This window comes from Podarcis pityusensis, assembly GCF_964106645.2.
Source record: "Podarcis pityusensis genome assembly, chromosome: 13".
NCBI classification, from domain to species: Eukaryota; Metazoa; Chordata; class Lepidosauria; order Squamata; family Lacertidae; genus Podarcis; species Podarcis pityusensis.
The window spans coordinates 27,236,804-27,264,309 of NC_138038.1; the positions used below are offsets into that span (position 1 = coordinate 27,236,804).

Genomic DNA, 27,506 nt, shown 5'->3' on the forward strand with positions numbered 1-27,506 from the left:
CAGCTTTTGTTCAGTGCCAGTTCATACCTTTCTTAGAAATGCTATGCAGGCCAGGTATAATACTTTGGAGACAAGCAAATGGAGCCAGGGTATTCTTAAGGGCTTAGAGAGGAAGATTGGCATGGAAGGGAGTTGGGGAGGGGGAGAGAGAAGGGTTCTGTTGTGAAAGAGGACAGTGCTGCCCCAGGCACAGCTTTGACTGAAGGAGGGGCAAAGCTATAGCAGGAAAGAGGAGCACAGCAGGGGTGTGGGAGAGAAGTGTGGGCTTCTGCAGAGGAAAGAGCAAGAGGTTGAAGGTAGGAAGGGCAGGTGGGAGAGGAGAGGCAAAGGGAAGGGTCGTGGCTAAGTGGCCGAGGGCATATTTTGCATGCAAAACCCACATTGTTGAGGCTCCAGCATCTCCAGGTAAAGCTGTGAATTAGCTCTTGGCTGAAGATCTGCTGCCTGTCAGTGAAGGCCAGTAGGGAGTGTCATTTTAGGGGGTGAAACTAAAGTTTTGCAAATTTTATTCAGTGAAGTGTCTTCAAATACGTTTTTTGGGTGTGAGGAATTCAAATCTGCTTTTATTTTTTGTGATCAGATAACATTTAGCTTGGTAAGTCTATGCTCGACGAAGAAGCACATAAACTGCTTTTGGAAAACCGAATTCTATGTTGTCGTCGTTAGCAACAACAAATATAACTGCAAGTTCTTGGCAGTCGTTTTTAATGATTTCTGTGCAATTCTACACACATTTTATCTACCAAGCAAAACTAAATTATATTATTTTAACAAAAATATATTTTGAATTCCCAAGTTATGTTACAATTTTTTAGCACCCCTCATTGGGGGAATTTGAAAGCTGAAAAATTCAACATACCCTGGTAGGCCAGTCTTTATCAATCTGGTGCTCGCCAGGTGCTTTTTTTGGACTACAATTCCCATAACCCCTGGCTAGTGGCCATGCTAACTGGGGCTGGTGGGAGTTGTAGTTCCAGTACCACCTGCCGGGCACCAGGTTGGGGAGGGCTGGGGTGGGCAACGTTGAGCTAAGGAGACCCAGTCCTCTGCCTTGGCACGAGGCTCCTTCCTGCGTTTCTAACAGAGCTGGAGAACCTTAGCTTGCCAAGAGCAGAATATTATCCTAGGACATTAAAGTCTGGGTCTCAGTTCCTCATTACTTGGATTTGCTTTCTGTTTTAAAACAACAGGGATTTGGAAACATTTCACTCATAGCGGGGTTGTGGTTAAGCGGTAGAGACACCTAACACTCTGCTTTTCCCCCTTCTTGGGCAGTCTACAGCCAGGCTTGACAGAGCACGCTCAGGGAGACAGCTCAGACGCCGATGAGTTGTTGCGCAAAAAGCAGAGGCTAAACGTGGCTTCTTCAGCGGCTGATGGAACCTGTGTAGCAGCCCGCACTCGCCCTGTCCTCAGCTGCAAGAAGAGGCGGCTTGTTCGACCCAGCAGCCTGGTGCCACTCTCCAAAAAGGTCAGTGTGGAAGAAGATGGGTGTGTCGCCTCTTGTCTTGCACTTGGCGGCGGGAATCTGGTTTTGGTGATTTGGGGTGGCAGAGGAAAGGAACGACAGCAGGAAGCAAAAAAAGAATGCAGGATGGATCCATGCAAGAATTTGCCCATGTTGCATTTTGATATCGGTACCCATCTCGCTGTAAAGTATGTGCTCCGGGCCTCTGTGATGTGCAGATAAAGTAAAGGTTGTCAGACTTGGTGGTGACAGTGAGACTCTGATAAGCCTCCTCATCCATTGCTTTTCCTTCTTAGGAGCAGGATGTGGGTGAATGGGAAGGGAGAGAGTGCCCTGTGCTGTCTTGGCCTGATGACTGGTCAAATGGGCAAGGAGGGGCTTTCCGCTCCCTTGGCTATGTCTAAAAATAAAATAAAAATTCAGTACCAAGTTTATCCAGATTATTTTAAAAAAGCACCCACCTTGAATTTTAAGAACTCTGCAAATACTTATACTTTAAACAGATCTCACGTGTATGTGCTGCTTTCTATATTTGCTCGTTACAACAAAGCGGGACAAGGAGCTATATTGAAACCATATTTCCTGACCTATACTGATTTTATGGGGCCCCTCTAATTTTCACTGTTTCTCCAGATAGAGACTGCATGCTTCATGCCTGCCTTTATTCGCTCCCTGATGCTAGGAAATGAGTGAAGGTGGCTTTCCGCAAGAGCATAAAAACCAGGACTTTCTTATTTTCTGCTTTGATTTTTGTATTACTATTTTAATAAGGCTTTGTTACAAGTTGTAAACTGATTTGATCAGATAGTCTATGCTACCTTGAGAAAGAACTGTGTTTTCAAAGACTTAACAAACACAAGAAATAAAAAGGTTAAACCTTTGAAAGTTGCTAATATGGGTCCATGATGTCGTCATGGAGATTTAGGAGAAGCAACCCTCCCTCCCCAGTTAAGGATTAGTGGTGGTGAAGTAGTCTGGAGTTGCAGTCTCTCACACAGCCTCCTATACCCTTGCATAACAATGGTTCTTTAATTAGAATTACTCACTAGACAGGTTAAACTGGCTTCGGTGTCCTTCACAGAGGCAAAGAGCAGCGGTCCAGGGTGCCCTGCCTTTAAGTTTGAGAGCCTCCTAAACCCAGAGTGTGCCTGGAGATGAAATTGATGAATTTAGTTTACCAGAATTGATGAGATTGGATTAGGCCCTGCCATCTCTTAAGGGATAATCCAAGGTGGGTGCTGAGCATGAAACCAGCAGGTGCTAGGAGATGGGCTTGGCTCTCTTGTTTCTGAAAACATTCCGATAGCCAGTGTGGCGCAGTGGTTAAGAACCTTGGCCTATGTCCCGAGAGACCCGGGTTCAAATCCCTGCTTGGCTTTGAAGTGCCTGGCTGGCCTACCTCACAAGGGTGAAATGGGGGAGGATCAAATGGAGGACAGGTGGGATACAAGCATAACAAATGAAATAAAAACGACCATCTTCCCCCATCCCCGTCTTGTGCCCAGGTCCATCGCAACAGCATGGGGCGATGCAGCTGCGACGTGAACCCCCTGTGCGCCCTCTGTGGCACTCGGAGCTCAGTGCCTCCGGAAATCCAGTACGAAGCCCCCTTGATGGAGCGCCTCTCTCAGCTGGACTCCTGCATCCACCCGGTTCTTTCATTCCCAGACGGTAAGCAAGCCACGTGCAGTTAAAAGGGTACCATGTTTAAATGTTGGTAGTGGGGAAAGAGGATGACATTGGGATTACCCCCCAATTTGCCCTCCCTCCAGCTTAATTTGGGAAACTCTATCCAGGTTGCAAGAGAAGCGTTCATTTTGTATATCCAGAAGAGGTTGGCTGGCTCTGCCTGGTATTGTGATCCCATGAAAGTGGAAGCTGTGATGTGCCATGGATGATAGTGGGTCAGGGTGTGTGTGTGTGTGTGTGTGTGTGTGTGTGTGTGTGTGTGTGTGTTTGCCTGTCTTTTTGAGCCCACAGAGATAGGCACGCAGCCCACCTGGGTTGCAGAGCACAACCCCCCTTTATTTTTTGGGATGGGAGAGGCCCGGGGAATGGCATTTGTGATTTTGGCTCTCCTGCGGTGCTGAGCTGCTTTGGCACCGATTTCCGGGCATTCCTGACCTAGTTTGCTGATGGCTTCTTCGCTGCATGGCATGCATGCTCTGCTGGAGCAGCCGTGGGTATCATTTGAACAGTTAGGCAAAGCAGGCGTCTTGTTTCCCTCTTCCCTCCGCTGGGCTCTCTCGCCCCACCGTACGAGTCAGTTCGTCAGAGGTTCTGCCCTCGTCTGGACGAATTGGTATCCGACTGGAAATTTCCAGATGACGTAATAACATCATAACAACCTTGGTGAGAGAGGATGTTAATCAGGGCTTTGAAAACTGCTAGGAGAGCGCCCTCTGCGGGCCCTGGGGAGACCTGCTGCTGCTGCTGCTGCTCGGAAGCACTTGGCTAGATAGAGAGGAACTTGTCTGCTCTCCCTTTCTCTCCCTCTGTCGGCAGGTCACGATGCCGTTTTGGCGCATTCAGATGCTGGCTGGCAGTGCAGCAGGGAGCTTGAGGAAGAGTAAACTTAGACGGTTGCGTTTTCAGCTGGGCTTGGCAGATCAGAGAGAATTACTTGACTTAATGAGCAATGCGCTTGCTTGTACCTATTCATAAAATCCTTGCACCCCCGCAGTGCAAAACCCTTGGATACCTGTATATCCAACAGCTTGCATCTTGCCCCCTCCCCTTGTTTCTCAGCACACAGCCATAATTGCCAGCTTGTTGTGGATACACTTGCTCTGTGTGGTTTCTCTCTCCCCCACCCTTTTCATCCTGGCACCTAAGCGTCTTTCTATTAATATCTCCAACTCACACCCTTTCTTCACCTGCTGTCTCGTTGCCCAACTGGCCTTTCTCCCTTAAGCCTCTGCCCTTGACCTCTGTGCCTGACTAGCAGCCTCTGCTTCAGCCTTCTCTGCTGGGTCCTGAGGAGGGACTGCGTGCTACTTGGAAAGCCTGGATAGCTCGGTTGATTAGAGCATGATGCTGGTAACACCGAGATTGCAGGTTTGATCCCTGAACGGGGCAGCTGCATATTCCTGCATTGCAGGGCTTGGAATGGATGACCCTCAGGGTCCCTTCTAACACTTCAATTTTGTGATTCCATGAAATTCCCTTTCTTTGTATTTCATGGTATCTATGCAGATATATACATGGGTCCTTCCATCAGGCACCCTGTATCAAGGGTCAGAGGGGTTGAAAAACTGTCTTATGATACAACTCCTTCCAAAATAAGTAAATTCAGCTTGCAGCTGTCATTCCTACTCGCTTAGGGGCAGGGGTAGCCAGCAGATGTTTTCGGACTACAGCTCCCATCATTCTAGACCATGCTGACTGGGGCTGGTGGGAGTTGGAGTCCGTCAACATTTGCAGGGTGCAAGCAGATTGAAGCAGCAGCAACACAGGGATAGAGCATCACTCAGTGGCACTGTAAGATGCCCACATGTCTGAATGTTCAAGCGTTTGAGGTCATTGCCCCTATCAGCTGGTGAGTGATCTCATTGTCTGGCTTAGCGCTCCTGTTGCTCCTTACCAGATGAAACAGATTGTGGGATGGAAATCATAGAGGAGTTTGAGACTACAGGGGCCTTCCTTGTGCTCTGAGAGCCTCTACTTTAGGCATTCTCTCTGTCTCCTAGCGAGAAGTAGGGCAAGTTTTGAAGACACACACACACTTGCCATTTGTTTCTTGCCCAGAACTTACAAGCCAGCGACAAAAAACAAGTTACAATAAAATCACATGAAATATAAAAACATTTAATCATAAATGAAAGCAGTGCAGCATCCCTTATCCGACAGCCCACTTGAAGAACCAAAACATTTGAAGGGCACTGAGTTTGTGAAGGCTGATTCCAGGCTATAAAGATTATGAGCTGGTACCTTCCGGGGGCGGCGCGAACGGCAATGGCGGTCCTCTTCTAACCGGGAGAGGAGGCTCCGCAGGCAACGGGTCGTCCGCTACGGCGAAGCGGAGACCCACTTCGGAAAACCCCAGGCGGCAAGAGCCTGGGGTCCTGAGGCTCGGTGGGCGCCTAGAGCGACCCTCCAAGTGCAGAAGGAACCCCGTAAGGGGCTCCGGAGCACGGAGGGGGGTTGCGGCGCTGTGAGCTGTTTCACAGCCTGAGGAGCGAAGCCGCGCTGCTACTGTCGGTGAGCGCTGATCCCTTTTCCTGCTAAATTACGGATCCGGACGAAAAAGCAACTAATTTGTGAGTAAAAGACTGAATCACTTGAAATTTGAGATTTCAAAAGGGAAACTTGAATTGGCTTGAACTTGGCTGTGAGCGGAGAGACGTGGAAGCAGGAAGTCCGTCTTCCGCAGCCATTGAACTTGGAAAAAAAGCAATCAGCTGGAGGAGTGGAGGCTGAAAGAAAGAGACTTTAAGTTTTACAGATCTAAGCATCTATTTGAACTTGCATTTTAAAGTAAAGACTTTAAGTTAAAGATTTGGGATTTCTATTTGCACTTGACTTTCCTCCTCTTATTGGATTACAAATTAAAAGGTGAAACCCAGAGTCAGGAGCTGCCTGAGTACTAAGGGAGCTGTCAGTACTGCAGATTTGGATACTGTATATTGGAACTTGAAACAATCTGAGGGTATTGAGACCTTCTAAATTTGAAACATTCTTTTTGGAGATAAATAAGCACTGTCTGCAACAAAGTGACCATTTATAAACTCTGCTAAACATTTGTATTTGAAGGTTCTTGGACATTAAATTGGACTCTGAAAGACAGATTAAGCTCCCTCTAGAGGATTGGATTATAACAGTGATTTTACATACACTTTTTACTTTCGATTCCTTTGCTGTTTGCTTGCTCTGGACCATATTAATGGTTGTAACATTCCGGAAAAAAGGAAGAAAATATTTCATATATTAAAAAAAGAACAATTGGACATTATTTGTTTACAAGAAACACATGTGACGAGGCTCCATAGAAAAGTGTTAATAAATAAAAGATTGGGCCAGGAATTTGTATCGTCTGACAAAGTTAAGAAGAGAGGCGTGGTGATATATGCAAAAGAGAGCCTGTCACCTAAATTCCTATTTAAAGATGAACATGGAAGAATTTTGGCTATTGAGATACAATATCAAGGAGAGAAACTGCTGATATTAGGAATCTATGCACCTAATGAAGGGAAATCGGAATTTTACAAGAAGTTGCAGGAGACAATGCTGGACTATCTAGACTACAACAACATCATAATGATGGGAGATATGAATGGGGTCGTATCAACTAACATGGACAAGTCACAAAGTCAAAATGTTACAAAAGACGGCAGACTACCTAAAACCTTTTTTGAAATGACTGACAATATGGATTTGATTGACATTTGGAGGACAAAGAACCCACTAGGAAGAGAGGGAACATTCTTTTCTGAAGCCCAACTGACCTGGACAAGAATCGACCAAATATGGATTTCTAGAGGCCTGGCACCTAAGGTCAGAAAAGTGGAAATCTGCCCAAAGACCTGCTCCGACCATAATGCAGTAAAGATGGATATGACACTATTACCAACTGGATCCTTTAGATGGAAGATGAATGACAATTTGTTTAGAGATCAGGAAATTACCAAAAAGGCCCAAAAAGTTTTGAAGGATTATTTTGAGATAAACATGAATAATATGGTGGAAAAAAGAATAATCTGGGATGCAAGCAAAGCTGTAATGAGGGGGTTCTTGATACAACAGAATGCAGTGAAGAAAAGAACACAAAATGAGAAAAAAGATAAGATCTTGGATAAAATAAAAGAATTAGAGAAGAAATTAAGAGTGAATCCGAAGTCACAGCCAACTCTGAGAGAAATTAAACTCTATCAAACCCAATATTCTAAATTGATAAATCAGGAAATTGAATGGAAGGTTAAATTAATGAAACAAAAAACGTTTGAGTCGGCGAATAAATGTGGAAAACTGCTAGCTTGGCAGTTGAAGAGAAGACAAAGATTAAATACTGTTACAAACTTAGAGGTTGATGGAAAAAACATTCAGAATCCAGTGGACATTAGAAAGTGTTTCCAGAGATACTTCAAAAAACTATACACCCAAGGGCCGCAAGATGATGTTGAGATTAAACAATTTTTGGCAAAAAACGGATTATCTAAATTGTCACAAGAAAATAGGACAATCCTGAATTCTAAAATAACACGACAGGAGATCGAACAAGCTATCCAGAACATGCAACTTGGCAAATCTCCAGGACCAGATGGGCTGACCTCCAAGTACTATAAGACATTGAAAGACTACTTGATACAACCTTTGATGGAGGTCAGCAATGAAATTATGGAGGGGAGGAGGGCACCGGAGTCGTGGAAGGAAGCGTTTATCACATTAATACCAAAGTCGGAAGCTGAAAAGACACAACTTAAGAACTACCGTCCCATCTCTCTCTTAAATGTGGATTACAAAATATTTGCAGACATTTTGGCAAATAGATTTAAAAAAGTTTTAAATGAAGTAATTCATAAGGACCAGGCTGGCTTTCTCCCAGGAAGACATCTGTTTGCTAATACAAGGAACATTATTGACATTTTGGAACTTTTGCAAACAGATATAAATACAAAAGCAGTTTTAATTTTTATAGATGCGGAGAAGGCCTTTGACAATATCTCCTGGAAATTTATGATGGGAAATTTAAAAGAGATGGGAGTGGGACGGGGTTTTGAGAATGGGATTGAGGCGATATATTCAGAACAGAAAGCTAAACTGATAGTTAATAATGTGGTTACGGAAGAGTTTAAAATTGAAAAAGGGACACGACAAGGTTGCCCTATCTCCCCTTTGTTATTTATTTCGGTTCTGGAAGTGCTATTGAACATGATTAGAAGGGATCAGTTGGTGGAAGGAATTCAGGTCGGTCAGAAACAATATAAATTAAAAGCTTTTGCAGATGACCTGGTTTTGACCTTGCAGAAGCCAGAGCCCAGTACGAAAAGAGTATTACAACTGATTAATGACTTTGGTCGGGTGGCTGGATTTAAATTAAATAAACAGAAAACTAAGGTTTTGGGGAAAAACTTGACTAATACAGAGTCAGAACGGTTTCAGAATGAGATGGAACTTAATGTGGTGAAAAAAGTAAAATACCTAGGGGTAAACATAACAGCAAAAAATCTAAGTCTATTTAAGGATAATTATGAAAAATGTTGGACAGAAATTAAGAGAGACTTAGATAGTTGGTCAAAATTGAAACTTTCTTTGTTAGGCCGAATTGCTGCTATTAAGATGAATGTATTGCCAAGGATGTTGTTCTTATTTCAAACACTTCAGGTTTTGGACAAAACGGAGTGCTTTCAGAAGTGGCAGAGAGACATTTCCAAGTTTGTCTGGCAGGGCAAAAAGCCCAGAATTAAGTTTAAGATATTAACCGATGCAAAACAAAGAGGGGGCTTTGCCCTGCCAGACTTAAAGTTGTATTACGAAGCCGCAGCGTTTTGCTGGCTAAAAGACTGGCTACTTCTTGAAGACACTGATGTGTTAGATTTGGAAGGGTTTAACAATACCTTTGGATGGCATGCATACTTATGGTATGACAAGGTTAAAGCAAACAAGGCCTTTAAGAACCATATTGTCAGAAAATCATTGTTTAATGTCTGGTCAAAATATAAAGACCTGCTGGAAAATAAAACACCAAGGTGGCTTTCACCTTTGGAAGCCAAGGCCCGAAAAAGACCCAATATGGAGGCTAAATGGCCAAAATATTGGGAAATACTAGAAAAGGATGGAGACAAATGGAAATTGCAGAGTCTAGAGAAAATGAAAGACAAAGTGCGAGATTGGTTACATTACGCTCAGATTAAAGAAGTTTTTAAAAATGATAAGAAATTAGGGTTCCAGGTGGAGAAATCGAAACTAGAAACAGAATTGTTAGAACCAAAGATTAAGGTACTTTCAAGGATGTATAACTTGCTGTTGAAATGGAATACACAAGACGAAACGGTTAAATCGGCTATGATAAGGTGGGCACAGGACATTGGGCATAATATCATGTTTGAGGACTGGGAGAGGTTGTGGAGTAATGGATTGAAATTTACTGCATGTAACGCCCTGAAAGAAAATGTAATGAAAATGATTTATAGATGGTATATGACCCCAGTCAAACTTGCTAAAATTTACCACCTGTCTGATAATAAGTGTTGGAAATGCAAAGAGTGCGAGGGAACGTTCTTCCACCTCTGGTGGACTTGCCCTAAAGTGAAGGCGTTCTGGGAAATGATTTATAATGAACTGAAAAAGGTATTTAAATATACCTTCACTAAGAAACCAGAGGCTTTCCTTTTGGGTATTGTCGGCCAAGGGGTGGCAAAGAAGGACCAGACATTTTTTATGTATGCAACAACAGCAGCAAGGATACTTCTCGCAAAACACTGGAAAACTCAAGATCTACCCACACTGGAAGAATGGCAGATACAACTGATAGACTACATGGAACTGGCTGAAATGACTGGCAGAATCCGTGACCTGGGAGAAGAGAGGATTGAGGAGGACTGGAAGAAATTTAAGAACTATTTACAAAAGCATTGTAATTTGAGTGAATGCTAAATAAGATGCTAGACTAAAACAACTGAGCACCACTAAATTTAGAAGTTTTTTCTTTAAGAAAATAAGTAAGACTGTGAAAACTTAGCTCCTTTTGAGAATTATATGATTATGAAATATAGAAGGGATATAAGATTTTAAATAAGATGATAAATTGCTGACAAAATGTTTCAACGATGAAAATGGGAGCGGGAGATGTGAGGAAGTCCAAAGAAAATGTGAAAATATGTCAAGAATGATGTTATATTGTTTATCATGTCTATTTTTATTGTAAAATTTAATAAATTGCTTTAAAAAAAAAAAAAGAAAGCAGTGCAGCATCCCTTATCCGACAGCCCACTTGAAGAACCAAAACATTTGAAGGGCACTGAGTTTGTGAAGGCTGATTCCAGGCTATAAAGATTATGAGCTGGTACCTTGAATTAGGCCCAGAAAAAACGAAAGGTAGCCAATACGATTGGCATAGCATTGGAGTGAAGCCACAGTTATAAATCTGGCTGCTGCAGGTCACGTCAGTCAGATACCTTCTGCAAATAATACAGAAGATAAAAGGCACTCTCAGTGTCTAATATGGACCAAGCCCTTTGTGAGTGTCTTAAGAGGTAGAAGTTGGTAGCTCAGCAGGCACTGCAAACTCCACTTCTTGTTCTTGAACCCCAACTTGTATCCTGAAATGTCACATTTCCACTTTACTTTCAATGTTTTGATTTTTGAGTGAGCTGAAGTTCTGCATCTTGTTGCGTCAGAAGCAGCCCCTTTTATTTTTCAAGCACACCTTTTTAATTGAATTATGAAGTTACTGTTTTAGTTTCATTACGCCTCTTTGAGATGACTGTGATTAAGTGTGGTGTACAGATTGTTGAAAAAAAAATTTTTTTATTTGCTTACTTCTGGCTTTTGGGAAGTGCAGGGGCAGTACTGGTTGTCTGCAAAGGGAGGGAGAGGGAGATGGAGGGAGGGAGGGAGCTGGCTGCTACAGACACTGCCTTATTCCCCAGTAGCCTATTTCCCATACCCAGCTTGCTTTCCCCCTCATCTTCCATATGTGCACTCCCCATGGCTCACTGTATGCTGGAAGCAGCATAGATTTTGCACATGAACTCTACAGGCACACTTAATCTTGATTGCTTGGTGCAGAACTTGGAAGGGATCGTTTTTGGCACCCACAGAACACACAGAAGCTTTAAACTGGGGCCATCTTTAGATTGAGGCAGCATGCGCCCCTTTCTGACACAGCCAGTGAGACACCCATGATCCTGTTTACCCCTGCTCTTCTCCATTAACATGTTATTGGTTTTCTTTCAAGAAGTCTGGTATTCTCTTATTTGAAGGAATTTCAAGCTGCCTCTGGCCAGGGCAGAAATGTCATCTCTACAGGGAGTGGTGGTAGCACTGAGATGGCATGAAGTTACTTGTTCCATTTTTTGGAAGCCGTGTGCACCACTAGTTCCTTTTACAGTCTCCTGTGAGCCACCAAATGTACACGATGATGCTTCTGCGATAAAAAATCACTAGCACCTTTGCAAAGCTAAGCAGGGTCCAGTATGGTTTCAGATTGGATGGGGGACCATGTGTTGAGATGCCTGCATTGCAGGGGGTTAGACTAGATGACGCTGAGGGTCCCTCCCTAACCTATGACTGTGATTTGTGATCTCTTCGACATTCAACAAGGATACCTTTTATTACATGCAAGCGTGTAGCAATGCCTTCCCCTCTTGTTTTCTCCCGCAGATGTACCAATGAGCTTGCATTTCCAGAGCATGTTGAAATCCGAGCTACAGAACAAGCCCTGCGAGAAGATCAAGCCTCCCAAAAGGCTCACGCTGAAGCATCGGCCCTCCATGCCTCCCACCAGTTTACCTGACTCCGTGCGCAAGGACCGCCACAAGCTGGTTAACACCTTCTTAGCTGCAGCCAGTAAGTGTCCTCTTGTTGATTGATGTGTGTTGGCAAGAACTACCCAAATGGGTCCTGCTTGTGTCCCACAGCAGAGTGAGCTGCATGCATGGCTTCGTGTGAACCCAGGGCTCTGCCTTGGAACTGGTTTTAATGGATAGCCCTGGAACGTGTGAAATAGAAAACAAGGGAGTGTCTTTGAGCATGTGCAAACGACTTTCCCCTTTCCTAAACAATCAGCAGGCAGGCTCCCCACATCTCAGAATTTAGGCTGGGCTTCCAGATTAGAGGACATAATTCCAAGGCAGGCCTCCCCCACCACCAAAAAAAATCTGTCTTTCTCGGTAATCAGCCTCTAGCAATGTGTCCAGTTTCACATAAGCTTTACTAGAGGCTGGCTGTGTAGCCTTAGTATTTTTTTTTTTTTAAAGGTTGACAAAGCATTTTGCAATGCGGTACAGCTGTAGAGAAGAGACTTCAGAATACAATTTTTAAATATTATATACCAACTTTAAAAGATTCCTTCAGGTGTGCAGTCAGCAATAAGGCAGTGGGACAACAAAGCATAGAGTTGCAGTCCGTGGGACAGAGAAGCTTTCAACTTTTGCCGTTTGGTTTCCAGTCCCATCGCCTGCTATGGGCTCCCTTGCTTGGCCCTGTGGAAGCCCCTGGCCCTCAGTAAGGAACAGGGAGTTTAACCTCAGTGGGTTGCTAGGAAGACGGCAGGGTGGCTGAGATGGTAACCACAGTCAAGTTAATGAAGCGCCAAAGAGATTAAAAATGCAGCAGTTCTTGAAGAGCCATATGGCACGGTGGAAGGTGATCGGAAATAAATGGCACATATCAAAAGATGCAAGGGCATCTCTTCATTCTGAGCCAAATGGTTATACCAGTTGCAGTAAGAGTGGGGGGATTTGTGGCCCTCCAGGTGTTGGATTCCCAGCTTCCATTAGCTCTAGCTTGTTTGGCTAGCAGTCAGGGATGATGGGAGTTGTAGTCCAGATGCACTTGGAATGTTGCAGGTTCCTCATTCCTGATCTGATCCTTTGCATATTCTAACTTGCCACAGCTTTCAAGCAGAGGCCTTCATTCTGCTCCTTTTAAATGGCAATAGGAAGCATTGGATACCTTCAGCATACAGAGCCTATGTTCTACCATGAGCTGCCCCCCCTCTCCACAGAGGATAGGAGCAGAGCAGGTCTTTGAGGGTGTGCTTGGTCTTGAGCTGCCTGACCTGGAACAACCTTTGCCCAAACCCCACATGTGTGCTGGAGTCTGGGTGTGCTGGTCATGGTTGGTCAATGGGAAAGTCGCTTTGCACATGCTTATACGCACCCTTGATCTTTCATACGCTACAATGATGATTAAGTACCAGGACAGAGTGTGTGCATATCCGTTCCACCCTTTTTGTTTGGAGGATGCGGCCTGAGCACCGGGAGCATTGTGCATAGGTGATTCAGTTGAAAAGGTAGGTCGTTGCTTAAAATCAAGGAGGATGCACAGCCCTGTTCTTGATTTGCCAGAATGTTTTGCTATGGTCATGCAATGCCTTTTCAGACCCACTAAAGAATACATCTGGTAGACCTGGGGATGGAGTCCGAATGATGCTGGACTCCTGGCTCCCATTATCCCGGCCCATAAGCCATGCTGGCTGGGGGTGGCGGGTGCTGGAGTCCCGCAACGAATGGGAGGACCTCAAGTTCTCCCGCATCTGTTGGCAGACTGTTCCAAAAATGTGGGCCACAAATGAGCTCTCAAGAATGGAAGCTGCTGGGCCTTTCAAAGGCATTGTAAGGCTTGGGTGTGTCTAAGGACATTGGTCTGCACTGTGTAGCTAGGCTTGCAGATCTCCTTTTCTTTCAGTGGATGCTCACCTTCCCCTCTGCCCACCCACCCTCCTGCTCCTCCAGCACTGCAGCCACACCGAACACACTGGCTGCAAAGCACCCTGCCTCTCTTCCTTCCCTTGAACGGTTCGAGACAGGCAGCTATGAGCAGTGCAACTGCGTTTGCACTGTGCCCACAAGACGAACTAGGCTGCATCACGGGGAAAGAATAGACCTGTTTGGGTCGTCACTCAGCTGTTGGCTTGGGGGGAATTTCTGCAAAGAGCGCCTCCTGTCCTCTTCCGGCTGCAATGCGTGGTGTGAGCTCCTGGGGTCTTGTCTGGAGCTGTGCAGCAGGGCACCCGCCCGCCTCTTTTTGTGTGTGTGTGTCGGCTGCGCCCTGCGGGCCAGGAGAGAGAGGTGAAAGCAGGGCGTTTTCATGGCTCTCTTTCTGTTCCACTCCTCAGCTTGCTCGCATCACAAAACCGAGCCAGACAAGGCACACAGGCAGCCCTTAGGCGATCTAAGGGCTGCCCCCAAGGCCGAGAGAGCGCCAGAGCGCTCGCTTATCCTGACTCCAGTTCATGAGAAAAAGCGATTGCGGGACAGCTCCTCCGAGAGAAGCGAAGGTAGGCTGGCCACAGCCAGGTCTTTCCGGGGAGAGCTTGGGTTTCGCATTCCTGTTCTCGTCCTCCCCTCCAGCTTCGGAGAAGGGTGCTTGCTGCTTCTGGGGAATTAAAGGGGGCACGTAGTGTCAGATGCTGCAGTCTGTCTTCTTGTGCACTTTTTTTTTTAAAGGAGGAAGTCATTAAAACTTCCTCCTTCAGGGAAGTAAGTCCTGCCCAATGAGGTTCTTCTCCTTTTCTCTCTAGTGTGCTCTCTGGTTCCTTTTGGTATGGATTGCTTGATTACAGGTTGCTGCAAAGCTTTGCAATGATGGTGATGATAATAGGCACTGTTTGATTCACCTCCTCCGCTTCTCCTCCTCTCTTTGTGCTTCCTTCCCGCACAGTATTGAAGCACCATGCAGATATCGGAGGCCCCAGCTACCTCTCCAGCAACATGGCCTCCGCGGCCCACAGCCCCATTGTGCGGCAGCTGTCCACCTCCTCGGAAAACTCCCTCCCTTCTGCCAGCGCGAGTTCACTGGGAGCCTCCAGTGCATCTGTAAGTGCCTCCCAGGAGCCTCCCCCCCCAATAGTCCATTAAAGCAAAGCCTTGTGGTCATCATTGTGATACTTGCCCCTTCACAAAGCAATGCACTTTGCAGAGTGTAAGACAGGCATAGGCAAACTCAGCCCTCCTGAGGAGGACCAGTGGTCGGGGATGATGGGAGTTGTAGTCCCCAAACATCTGGAGGGCTGAGTTTGCCTATGCCTGGTGTAAGAGGAGAGGTTCCTGCCCCAAAGGAGCTTCCAGCTGAATTTGATAGAGAGGAATTGACAAAGGAAGGGGAGGGAAGCCTGAGTCAGGGTAAACAGGGAAGTAGTATGTGCTGTTTCAGTTGCAATTTCTTGGGCTGGCTTTCTGGCTGAGCTGCAGCAGGTCCCCAGGGGTTGGGGAATGAGTGTCCCTCCCAGTGCTGCTAGACTCCCAACTCCCATCAGACCCAGCCAAAACGGTCAGTGTTGTAGTTCAGCAACATCTTCAGAGAGAGGAACGGACACATTCCCTGCTTGTATGGCATGGGAGCTAGGTTTTTGTGCCAGAGTTTTCACACGAAAGGTGGGTTTTGTGGTTCTCGCTGCTTGAACTCAGTACTCATTAAGGGGTAGGGCTGAGGTTCAGTCTCCCACTTTGGTTTTGGAGCCTGGGGCCAGCTGTCGGGCCACGTCATTCTGGTTGATCAGGCATCAGTTTCCGGAGTGAAGTTGATAAGTGCGACAGAATAGGCATAGGCTGTGTTCAAGAAATGGTGTTGAGTCTGCAGCAGACAATGGAAGGCACTTTAGCACAGGGGGTGGGGTTCTAAGACTGGGCTGAAGAGAGCAAAGGCGGGCTTGGCTCACGAATGAGGGGAGGGTGCCCCCTTTTCAAAGGGTTTTTGAATGTGCTACTCTGTCCACGAGGGAGGTCCTTGTGCCTTGAGGCACCTGCACAGGAGAATGGAAAGTTGATCCTGTTGGACTAAAAGCAAAAGAACTTCATGCAAGGAAACCTCAGTATCCCTTGAACTGTTAAAAAAATAAATTCAGTACTAAAAACAAGGCCCTCAAGGAAGGCCAAGATGTAAAAATCTAAATAAGCCAGAGGTATTAAATAAATTTGTTCATTCTAACTCATTCAGTAAGAAGAGCAGAGTCTTCCATTTCACATGTTGCCACATGATCATGCTATTTGGGATTTTGTACCACGCCTTAAAAAAAATGAGGAGAGGGAATTAAAAAGGGATACAAGAGGGAGGCTACTGAACCCACTGAGAAGTTTGTACCTCCTCCCTGATTGGCTCTTACTACTTCATACTTCATTGGACCTTTCAGGTGCCTAAATAACAGAGGGGCCCACTGATGTACATCCAGTGACTTTGGCTTAAGCCAATCAGTGCCAGGATTTCTCTGTGTGTAACAATCCTATTCTCCTACATTACAGGGCTATAATGAGGCCAGTTAAATACCCTAGATTATACAGCAGCACCCCTCCCGACTAATCACCTCGCCTCAATCATCTTGTGATTAAAGTGTAGTTTTAACAACAGTAGATGTTTGTATTCAGGTTTCATCCACCTTTTTTCACACTGAGGGTGGGAAGGAGAGCATTGAGACGATGGTAAATTGCGGCAGCTTCTGTCAAGATTTGTTTTTGTTTGGTTTTGCTTGTCTATAATCTGTCCCATCCCGAGGGCTTGGGTACAAATGTGAAAGTTTTTTTTTAAAAAAATAATCTACAAAGACCTGGGTTCTGGTTTCCTGGTATAGCCACGACCCTTTATCTAGATGGCTTTTGGGCAAGATAACCACTCCTTGGATTGTTGCGATTCTGAGATAAGATCTGACCAGACTGTGATCTGCACTGTGTCTTTAGGGACAGGGAAGGAGAAAAAACTGTAGATTCTCAGCTTTTAAGTGAAGGGGATAAAATAACCCAGCGGCAATAGAACAGGTCTTAAAATTCTGCGTGTGGGGCGGTGGTGGTGGTGGGGTCTTGGAATCCTGATCAACACCCCTGAAAAACAGGTAAAGTGCAAAGGTGGCACACACAGCAAGTCATGCCAGTACTTTGGAAAGCTGTTTAGGAATGAAGCCAGGGAGGAGTGGGAGCTATGGGGAAGCTGCCAGGAATGCCTCCCTATATGCCTTTGCTGCAAAAAAAGATATTTTTTCTTCTTGGTTTTTTTTTTAAAGCACACATTTGTGCACGGAAAATGTTTTTTGAAGCTCGCAGTGGCGTCTCGGGGAAGAAGCGGCACCCCCAGGTGTGCAAGGCATGTGCTGCTAAGATAATGCATAAAGCTGGCGAGGGTGAGATGTGCTGAATACCTAAAAAGCCCTTTGTTGCTATGGATATTCAGGAAGACGTGTCGGAGAACATTCACAAATGTTGGGATTCAAGGAGAGGGCGACTTGTGCTTGGAGGAGGGTAGGCATTTTTAGAAGCGCATGGTGTTCAGGCTTGGTTGCATCTCTGTGCTTTAGTCGTTCAGAAAGACTGAAATGGGCGTGGCCCTGTGCCTGGCAGGTGCCCAATCAGAAAGTTCAGAGGGGAGGCCAAAGAGGCTTCCCTCCCCCAAATCAATTATCCCTCTCTCTCTCTGAGTCATGGATGGGGAACCAGTTCAGATGTTCTTGGTCTCTCGATTCAGGCAGCTAACATGACTGATAGTCTTCGCCTTGGGAGTTTGCGAGCCAAAGATTCCCCATGCCTTCTGCAGTTAGAATTTATTCTCAAATACCCCCAGAACTTTGATAATGTCCTGTGCACACTGCTATGAGACAGGCAAAAAGAATTCTAGAGATTGGAAAGGGTGTAATAATTCTCTCTGTGTTAACACTTAACAACAGTAGGCCCAGGTAATCCTTCCCATGGGATTGTCTTTGCTTGAGAGGTAGTGCAAAGCATCTACTCTCTCCTCCACCCACCTTCCCTCTGCTACATGTTCGCTCTTCCAAGTGTAGTAAGGCGCCACTCTGCTGCCTTTGTTGGTCAGCTTTTAGAAATCACTGCAGGGCTGTTAATGCTTTCTGCACATGCAAGGAATTCCAATGTATTCCGACCAAATGCCCTTCCTCGTGGGTCATTTTGTGGCTGTGAATTTCTTGGGCTGGCGGCGATGGCAGCTGTGCTGTTACCTCACAGGGTGACATACACTGTGGTGAGAAAAGGCATGAATCAGGAGCTCTGAGATTTCCGGTGGTTGCTGACTCTTAATGACCTCTCATTCCCCCCCTTGAATATTTAAACCAATTGATCCTAGGATCCTTGCAGTTGGATAAAACAGATTCACAAGCATGCGCGCCTGAACTTGAGTTGGGGAGAGAGAAACGCACAAGTGGCAACATAATTCTCCATTGTGGAGAAGACTTGAGTGTGTGGGTATCTAAAGGCAGCAGCCCAAATTCCCTGGATGAAGGTATACTTAATAAGGAAATGAGAAGATGCGCAAACTACCTCCATAGAATGAGCTTGACAGGGAAATGGCTTCTGGGGCCTGGTTTGAAGGTTGGTGGCACAAAACAAACCACCCTGGAGTGTTTTTGGTGAGGGACAAGACTCCATCTCTTTGGGCAGCCACCTGGCCTTGCGCCATCACTAGGCAGAGTTCACACCGAAAAGGGGGCATCGCCTTACTTGCTTTGTGCAGCTCCCTGCTCTTGGAAGTGCTTCCTCCTCCTCCCCCTTCCCTGAGCATTTTTCTTTTTGTGTTTTGCAGCAGCAGCAGCCGCGGAGAAGGAGAGGAGAAAGCTCTTTCGATATTAACAACATTGTCATCCCTATGTCTGTGGCTGCGACGACCCGCGTAGAGAAACTGCAGTACAAAGAAATCCTCACGCCGAGGTATGCGCAGGGACGCCGTTTCCCCCTTGCTCTCCTCCAGGTCACAGGAGGGGAGGGCCCTAGACCCACAAGGACACAAGTGTGCAAAAGTTAGGTTTTCCCCATCGTGAGGAAGGGGGGGATGTTGACGGTGGTCCAAAAAAGCCCCATGTTTCTTGCCTGGCTGTACAAAGTGCCCAGAGTATTGAGGATGGCCACCCATTCTCCGGTTGACTGACTTCTCTGCTGACCTGTGTTGCAGCTGGCGTGTGGTGGATATCGGTGGTCTGAAGGTGAACCCCGATGAAGACAACGAAGAGGTAATCCAAATGGTTCTCCTCGTTGGCCTCTGTGCAGTTGATTCTCCCTCCCCACCCCCACAATTTCATTTTGTGTTACATATTTTCCTATTGTATTCCACTCTAGGATTGGTTTTAATGAAAGACTGGTTATAGATTAACCAAAATAAAGTAATAAAATAAATAGGCCCTTCTGGAGCTTCTGTGCCCAGGGCAGCTCTCCGTGTAAGCAGTTTCCACCAAAGCAGCATGGCAAAATCCATCCTGTGGGTGACTTTCTGTCATAAAGCGAGCACATGTTGCATACAGTCCTCCTCCTAAGTCAGAGCTCTCTCTTGGGCGGCTCAGTGTCGGTGTGTCTCTCAATTTCGAATATCCACTGCAAGGGGGAGCACCTGCCTTAGACATTCACTCTGTTGATTTGAACATAAAGCAAAGTTGTACTTCCTCTATGGTGGCTGGTGCTTTTTCAGTGGAAGTACTAGGTAAAGTCCAATTACATAGCCGCCAGTTTAGTCTGACTTGCCTTGCCTCTCCAACCCCCCACCCCCCGGTTTGCCTTGTGTTCTTTGCACTGAAATGAACGGGGTGGAATAACATAATGACAGTGCAACGTACGTAATAAACTACATAAATTTCACCACGAGACAAGTAACTGTTTCGGAAGATGAACTGCAGCAGAATGAAAACAATGCTGCATGCAGTGAATACTTGCGGGTTGGCAAACAATGCCTTCTTGCAAGGAGAAAGCAGCCTTGCCTTAATCTTCGACTGCCATCCTTGAAGTGGCCTTTTATGTAGTCACAAAACCTACAGTGTAATTTATTTAATATGCCTTTGTAGAGTCTGGAAGTAAGTGAACAGGCAGCGCAGCTCTCTTAGCCTTCAGCTTAGGCATTCATTGCTTAATGCAATGACACTGCGTTTGGCAGATGGCATGATCATTTTATGGTTGGAAAGTTATCCACATGCGGGATTTTGCCCCCAGGTGGTGCATATTTAACCTCAGCCTAAGAAACTGAACATTCTTCAGGATATGGCTGGTTCTAGGTCTACTCATGTGAGGCCTGTGTCATGCAGGCTTTCTTTACTGAATAGCAGCTGGTTTTTAAAAACCATGTGATGGCATTTTGTGGTTGTCAGTTACTTTAGGAACTCTGCCTCTTGTCTTCCGAGTTCCTTGCATGTACAGTCCGATTCCTGGAGAAGAGGAGGGAAAATCTTACCTCCTGTTATAGAGAAGCAACAAGATAAAGCCCAATGTCTCCCAGGTTTCTCTTCCTCATGAAGAAGTTTTGAGAATATTCATGCAATGAGGACAGACCTTTTGTCTACAGCAAAAAATTAAAATTGCCCCCTCATTTATTCTCTGATTTCGCCACTGCATTCTGCTCTTTGCCAAAATAAAAACCAACAATCCAAATAAATTAACACAATACAATATTTAAAAAGAGAAAAATGGGAAGGCACCAAATTCCAGGGAAGGGGAGAGCCTCCAGGCGCAGAGAAATATTGGTGCCCAAAACATTTTAAATGTTCTGGACTCCAGCTGCAGGCTTCTCTCTGTCCCCTGTTCCCTGTTCCTTGCAACATAAGCAAACAAGGACATATGTTGTAAAGACATTTCATATATGGAATGTGACCTTCTTTGGATCAAAATTTTGTTTCATTTCCAAAAGTTGTCTGACAATTGAAAAACAGCATCTTTCTGAAGTTTGGGTTTGGTATGTGGAATAACTGAGCAGAGGGGGGCATCATTCATTCACTCTTTCATTCCAAATTAAATAAATTAAGACCTACTGTGCTCCTTGCCCTACATAAGTACCGTCCCAGGTAGAATACTGATGTTCTTTGCAAGAAGGCCGTTCCAGCCTCTCACTGCCAGGATACGGATAAAAAGTACACCTGAGAGACCTAAATCAGTTTTCAGAACTGGAGGAGGGTCTTTCTGCTGCAGCATAGCTCATCACTTCCTAAAATTGGGTCTTGCGGTGTATGACTGTTTCCTGATCAAACTGGGGGGCTTGTTGCATGGGCAAAGTGAGTTTTGAATGGGAACAAATGAGCCCTTGCCCAACTTCTCTTGCCTCAAATGTGTGCCCACAGAAACTAGTGGGATTGTCTGAACTGTCCCTTCCAGCTGCTAATGGAAATTAAGGGTGGAAGAGCAGAGAACAGCTGCTGTGCCTGGACACCTTTATGGTGTGCCTGGTGGTGTTTTGTACAGCCTCCTTCATTGAAACCAGAGAAGCTTTGGAGACTATCTCAGTGCTAACCTCACATGATTTCTCTTCCAGATAGAGGATCTGTCTGACTCAGCCTTTGCCACTCTCCACGCCAAGTGTGAGGAGTCGGAACGGGCAAGGTGGCTTTGGAGCACAACTGTGCCGCCTCAGCGGCGGGGCAGCAGGTAAGGCCAGCTGCTGTTTCAGCACCACAGTGCCTACAAATACCTCCAGGTATCTAAAAGGCTGTCATGGGGAGGATGGAGCAAGCTTGTTTTCTCCTCCTCTGCCGCCTAGGATCTGAGATCAAAACACCAGAAAGAACTTTCTGAAAGTAAGCTGTTCCGACAATGGAGCAGACTGTCTTGGAAGCTGGTGGGTTCTCCTTCCTTGGAGGTTTCTGAGCAGAGGCTGGATGACCATCTCTCATGGATGCTTTAGTTGAGAATCCTGCATGGCGAGGGGTTGGACTAGACAACCCTCAGGGTCCCTTCCAGCTCTTCGATTCTGTGATTCTGGGTTCCAGCAGATGCTCAGAGTTGGCTAGCCTCCAGTAAAGGAGAATGCCAGCACTACTCAAAGGCCTTTTAGAACTTGACAGGTCAAAGACAACACCCACAATGCTAGCCAGCAGACAGGAAGGAAACAGGGCAGGGGCTGAAACAATCTGAGGCGGCTCAGTTGTGAGTGCAACCTCTGGGTTGTGTGCAGGTCACTCCTACCCTGATTGGACACTAGCCATTGTTTACCATTCCATTCGAACCGCAACTTGTTTTGTAAACCAGGGTTTGATCCTGATAACCAGTCCTTGTTTGCAGAAGAATGTTTAACTGTATCTTGCCCATTTGAACAAAACAAACCTATGGTTTGTCTCAAACGAGGAAATGAGAAGGGGAACTGCCACACCCAAAAGGAAGGACAGAGTGCCTGAGCCCTAGGCTTGGGCACCTAATTACAAACCACAATTTGGAAGCAAAATCTGAACTACCCCTCTACATAACTTGGTTCCAGTAATCACCCTGTAAGGTTTTGAGTACACGGCTTATTCTTTTCATTGTGAATTTGCAGAGTTTAGCTCTTTAGGGGGTTGGACCAGATGACCCTCCCTTCCAACTCTGCAGTTCTGTGATTCTACAAGCCCAAATGCCGTGGTGGTGGGCAACTTACTTTCAGTGTTCCTCTGTATTGCCACACAGGCGGTGTCTGTCTTGAGTGTGGCGATGTTCTGGTATTTGCTTGTGGGAAGAAGATATAAGGCACCAATGGTCTGAGGCTAGAAAGAGGGGCTGCCTTCAGGAACTGTGGTTCATTCAGAGCCTGGTTGAGGATCCTGCAGCCCTTTAGAGGTTTTTAAGACTCCAGCTCCCATCATCCCAGACCATTTAATGGACCATCCTGACTGGGGCTGATGGGAGTTTGGATCCAACAATATTTGGAAGGTCACAGCCTCCTCTTTCCTGGCCTAGAACATGGCACCTAGGTTATTAACAGGCACTGGCAACTAACATTATTTGCCTGGGATTGGCGGCACAACAGTTCTGCGAGTTTTGCATTTTTACAGGCATGCATGGCTTGTGGCATTTAACAAAGTAGAAGTGTGCAGGAGGTTACAATGTGGACTTCAACACAAGGAATACAGTAGAAAGATGAGGGAGGCAGACTGCAGCATGGCTAGACGGGGGACGGACAGGACAGGTGTTTCATTACAGTTAAATTAGCTTGGGTTTGGGCACAGTAGGGCAGGGGTGAGGAAATGGATCTCGCCGGAGCCAGGTGGACAAGACTGTTTGAATTGGGAATTTGCTTAGCTCCTGATCCTTGTACAGCACAACTTGAATTTAAGCCACAACTGCAAAGGAAGAATCGGGAACTTTTGCTTTTGGATTTGGTGCGTTCCTGTTGCACTGCTTTTGGAAGCAGCACAGTAGCGAAAAGTACCAAATTCAAACAGTGCTGCATTTAACCTGCGTCTCCCAAGGGATTGTTCCGTCACGGCTTGCATTTGGTGCTGCGTTTGAAGCTGCAGCACCAAACCTGTCCCTGTACCTGACACCGGATGATGGACAGATCTGTGTGGCTTGGCACAAACAGCCCAGCAGAACAAAGGGCCTCATTAGACTCCCCGACTGCAGTGCCTCACTTCTGGAGGAGAATCTGAAGATGAAGGAATTGTGCCAGAGGCAGTGGGTCGTAGGAGGGCTTTGAAGGCTGTTCCGATTGGACAGCAGGGGAGAAAGGGCAGAGCCCTTTGAGGGAGCTGGAGACCTGATCTGTCAGGGTATGAGAGCAGAAAGGTGGCAGCAATTGAGGAAGGGCGTGTCAGACTTGGAGAAGAAGAGGCTTGTCTTCATCTGCCTGCTCTCCTGGCCCTTTCCCAGCACTGCAGCTGTGCTCTGCTTGAAACTAATCTGGATTGAGTGAAGTGGGAGGGCATACTATTGGGTGGGTTCTGGTGGCCTTTCGAATGTAAGCCATTGGGAACGCGTGGCTTTCAATATGTGATGCTGGCACCTTCCTTTTTTAAAGCAGAGGGGGGAAAAGAAATGCATTGTCGTCATTCCAGGTCTTACAGATCCACAGATGGACGGACAACGCCGCAGCTGGGGAACCCCTCGATCCCACAACCAGCATCACCCGATGTTGGCAACTGCTACGCGCATTCTGATGTCTCCCACACCCACTCGCCACGCAGCCCCATCAGCCCAGACATGTTCTCTGGTCCCCACACCCCTCTGTCCCGGGACTCCATGCGGCATCTGTCCAGTGAGGACACACGATGTTCCACACCGGAATCTGGCCTTGATGAACAGGTGGGTGGTGGGTTTCTTTGTGGCTTTGCTTAGCATTCCAGGTGGTAATATTAATTGTGTTGACAGACAAGTAATGTCTACTGTGAAGAAGGCAATCTCTCTTCCCCGCCCTCCAATAACGGGTTTCCAGGGCGCCTGTAGTTAAAGTGGGGTTTTGCTTTCTGGACAGAAAGCAGGGCCCCCTTCCCCAGTCCATCTGTGTGCAAAAACTGTCTTAACAAAAGCACTGGACGCAATATCTCAGTGGACCTGCTATCAGTCTGTCTGTGTACACAGGTGAGGTTATGCCAGGGGCCTTCTGGTGTTAGACTTAACTCTCTTCCCCATCAGCCAGCTTGGCCAATCTCTGGAGGGCCACAGCTTCCATCCCTTGTTTATGCTGATAATGGAACAACCTTCCCCAGCCAGGGTTACCACATGCTTTGGACAACAGCTCTCAGCCCCAGCTAATATGCCCAATGGGGAATAATGGTAGAACATCTTCAGGGCACCAGAAGGGTCTACCAGACACTTCTGAACCAAGATGGGCCAGGAGGAGATAGGAGTGCTTAGTTGCAGACAAGAGCATGTGAGATATAGTGGGCACAACTGAAGCCTGGTGGAGTGGAGCACAGCAGTGTGGAATACAGCTATCCTGCTAGATAAAAACTATTTAGGAAAGATGTATAGGAAGTGGTCTGGTTCCAGGTGTTGGCGAGGGGTGCCTCAGTCAAGACACTTAACTCCCATCCTTTGAGAAGGTTGCAAGGATGTTGTTGCACGTTTCTTGGAAGAAGAGCAGGTTGCTGTCAGTGCCTGAAGATTCAGGGATGGAGGATTTAGGTTAAATATTGGGAAGATTTGTGTATGGGGATAGAATGTATACATTGCCCAGGGTAGTTGGGGGATACCTCCTGGAGATTTCCAAGAAAAATTTGGACAAGGCAGCGACTCTATCAAGGTCCCAATTCAGTGTTGGTGCTAACTGTCCCAACTCCCGTTCATTTCCCAACCGGGCAACATGTTTCTCAGAAACGCCTCAATTAATATTGCCGTACAGATTTCTGTAGTGAACTGTGTGTCTGGGACTTAGCTACAGAGATAATGGTTTGATGTGGGTGTGCAGATCAATGTTGAAACCCCCCTGACCAGTCTTGGTTGGTTTTCAGACTGTACAGCCCTGGGAACGACGCCACTTCCCACTGTCCTACAACCCCAAGACAGAGTGCGAGGACCAGTTGGATCCGCACGACCGGGCCTCACGGTCCACACGGCGCACCTCCGGCAGCAAGCCTTCCCGGGAAACAGACGGAGCTCCCACCTCGCCCACCCTTGCTTGCCTCAAGAGCCGGAATCCAGGGGCCGTGGCCACAGTTCAGCGGCCGACCCACAGATAAGAGATGGACAGGAAGATGAGAGCAAAAAGCAATCCACCAAACTAACTCTTGGCATTAAAGCTTCTGAAATCTGCGTTTGATATTCAAACATCCTGCCGGGAATTTTCACAGTTTTTAGTGAATTTAAGGAGTTTAGAAACTGTTTTATTTTTTCTTTCTTTCTTTCCATGTTTCCTTGTCACGCACACCTTTTATCCAGTGCTGTGTGGTCTAATGAGGAGAGCAAACTTGTCTCCCTTTTCCCATGCTTTAGGTGTACACTCCACAAACAGGAGGGTGAAGCTGGCCAAGTGACCCCTGGAATTGGTTCTCTGGTGAAAGGCTTTTCTTTCTTTCTCCTTTTTTCGTTTTCTTCTGTTCGGTGTCTGTTCTCCTCACCTTACCACCATCACTGTGCCCCTCCCCCAGGATTTTAGTGGAGTGAAATTAGTGGTGAAAAGTGACGTCTTCTGAGTACAACTTCCCTCACTATCTGTTTCTGCTCTTGGGCCGCAGTGGCACTAGAATGCACTTGCAATGCAAACTCTCCCTGAAGCGGCACCCAAAAGAGATGGCTTCCCACCTTGTGGGCTAGAAGAAGAAGAAGAAGCTCTTCCCCTCCAGTTCCTTCACCCTGTGTTACATTTGTTAATCCATTCTGCTGTTTGTTGCTGCTTTTCGAACCATCTCTCCATGTTAAAAGATTTGTACAAGAAAAGGCAATTTCCTATCAGTACCCTGGATGTGATTTTTTTTTTTTTAATCAGTTTTATTCAGCTCATACTGTGCTGCTTAATCCCTCCCCAAGTAGCAAGTTAGGAGCAGGGAAAAGGCTGTCAGCCCATCTAGATTTTTTTTTTGGGGGGGGGGTCATTCTCTTCAGTATTCCCTTTTTAATTTTGCACTTTGCCCATTAGTCTGAAAGTTGCAGTAGGTTGTATTTCTTCTGCTGCTCAGTTGCAATACAGTAGTGTTAAGCCTTAAAATACTGAGAGGGATGTCAGCAGGATTCAGGAACTTGCCACCCCAGATTCACAAGCCATATTTTAGCAAGTGTCGTAAAATTCATTGTTTTCCCCCACCCTATATAGAAATATATGGTCTATGCATTGCTTGAGATTACATCTTATATTTTAAGCTATGTTTGAGTATCTAAATTGTTTTCAACTTTTTTTTTCTGGAGAAAGATAGGACTTTGTTTTTCACCACTACTGCTTAACTCCACTTCCACACACCCCTTAGTTCAAAAGTAAACTTCTCCGTCAAGTTTTCTTTCCTCTTTCTCATAACTTCTTGGGCTGGCTATTGACAAGCTCAACAGGTTTGGAAATTTTAAAAATCACTTTGTGTTGTTTTTTTTAATTTAAAGAGGCCGTTCACATCACATCCCCAGTGGCTCCCAGATTCTGCACACCGATCCATCTGTAATGTTTTTCTGACCCCTAGCGGTGTGGCTGTTGGTCCCTGTCCTGTTGTTAGCATTGCGCCTGTCTTCTGTATTAATCACATCACCAAAAAAAGGAAAAAAATACATTTTTTCTCATTTTGTAATCGTAACGAAATAGTAGCTAAACTGCTTAATGGTTGGGGTTTTTTCACAATTTTCAACATTACCTAATGTTTTTGGTTCTGTTCTAGTTAATTTCTTTTTAAGAAGAGGAAAAACCCAATGCTACCATATCCCTCTGCATTAAGTGCTTTTCTATTTATAAGGTTGAAAATTCTGAATAACCCTCTTAGCGTTATAAAGGAAAAATCCAGAAAAAAAACCACCTTGTATTTTGTAAATATTTCTTTTCCTGCTTCAAGCTGTGTAATGTCCTTGTTATATAGAAACGCTTTTCTTCAGAGAAGCTGATCTTTGTTTAATGTCTTGATTCTGTTGGCCAAAGCACAAATGTGTGCTTATAAAAAAAAAAAAGATTAAAAAAATTAAAAAGTTAAGAAAACTGTGTGCTAAATCTCTTCTTTGGGAAATAACAGTTGGATGAGTGCTATTATTAGAGATTAGTGAGGATGGAGAGGTATCGATTGAAATTATCAAGGAATAAAAGTAAGCAATGGCTT

General features: G+C 45.8%; 1 protein-coding gene across 4 annotated transcripts in view; it reads left to right on the forward strand.

Moving 5' to 3' along the window:
* Positions 1-27,388, forward strand: part of KANSL1 (KAT8 regulatory NSL complex subunit 1) — a 133,080-nt gene extending 105,692 nt beyond the window's left edge. Inside the window, exons 6-15 of one of the 4 annotated variants that reach the window (XM_080978594.1) lie at positions 1,276-1,471; positions 2,974-3,139; positions 11,789-11,974; positions 14,247-14,408; positions 14,792-14,946; positions 18,644-18,771; positions 19,013-19,070; positions 21,347-21,459; positions 23,838-24,084; positions 25,233-27,388. In XM_080978594.1, the coding sequence (XP_080834720.1) occupies positions 1,276-1,471; positions 2,974-3,139; positions 11,789-11,974; positions 14,247-14,408; positions 14,792-14,946; positions 18,644-18,771; positions 19,013-19,070; positions 21,347-21,459; positions 23,838-24,084; positions 25,233-25,460 (1,639 nt within the window). In that variant the 3' untranslated portion in view covers positions 25,461-27,388. The remainder of the gene's footprint in view (positions 1-1,275; positions 1,472-2,973; positions 3,140-11,788; positions 11,975-14,246; positions 14,409-14,791; positions 14,947-18,643; positions 18,772-19,012; positions 19,071-21,346; positions 21,460-23,837; positions 24,085-25,232) is intronic. The other 3 variants (XM_080978596.1, XM_080978595.1, XM_080978597.1) reach the window with 3 other exon arrangements.
* Positions 27,389-27,506: the final 118 nt, after the last annotated feature.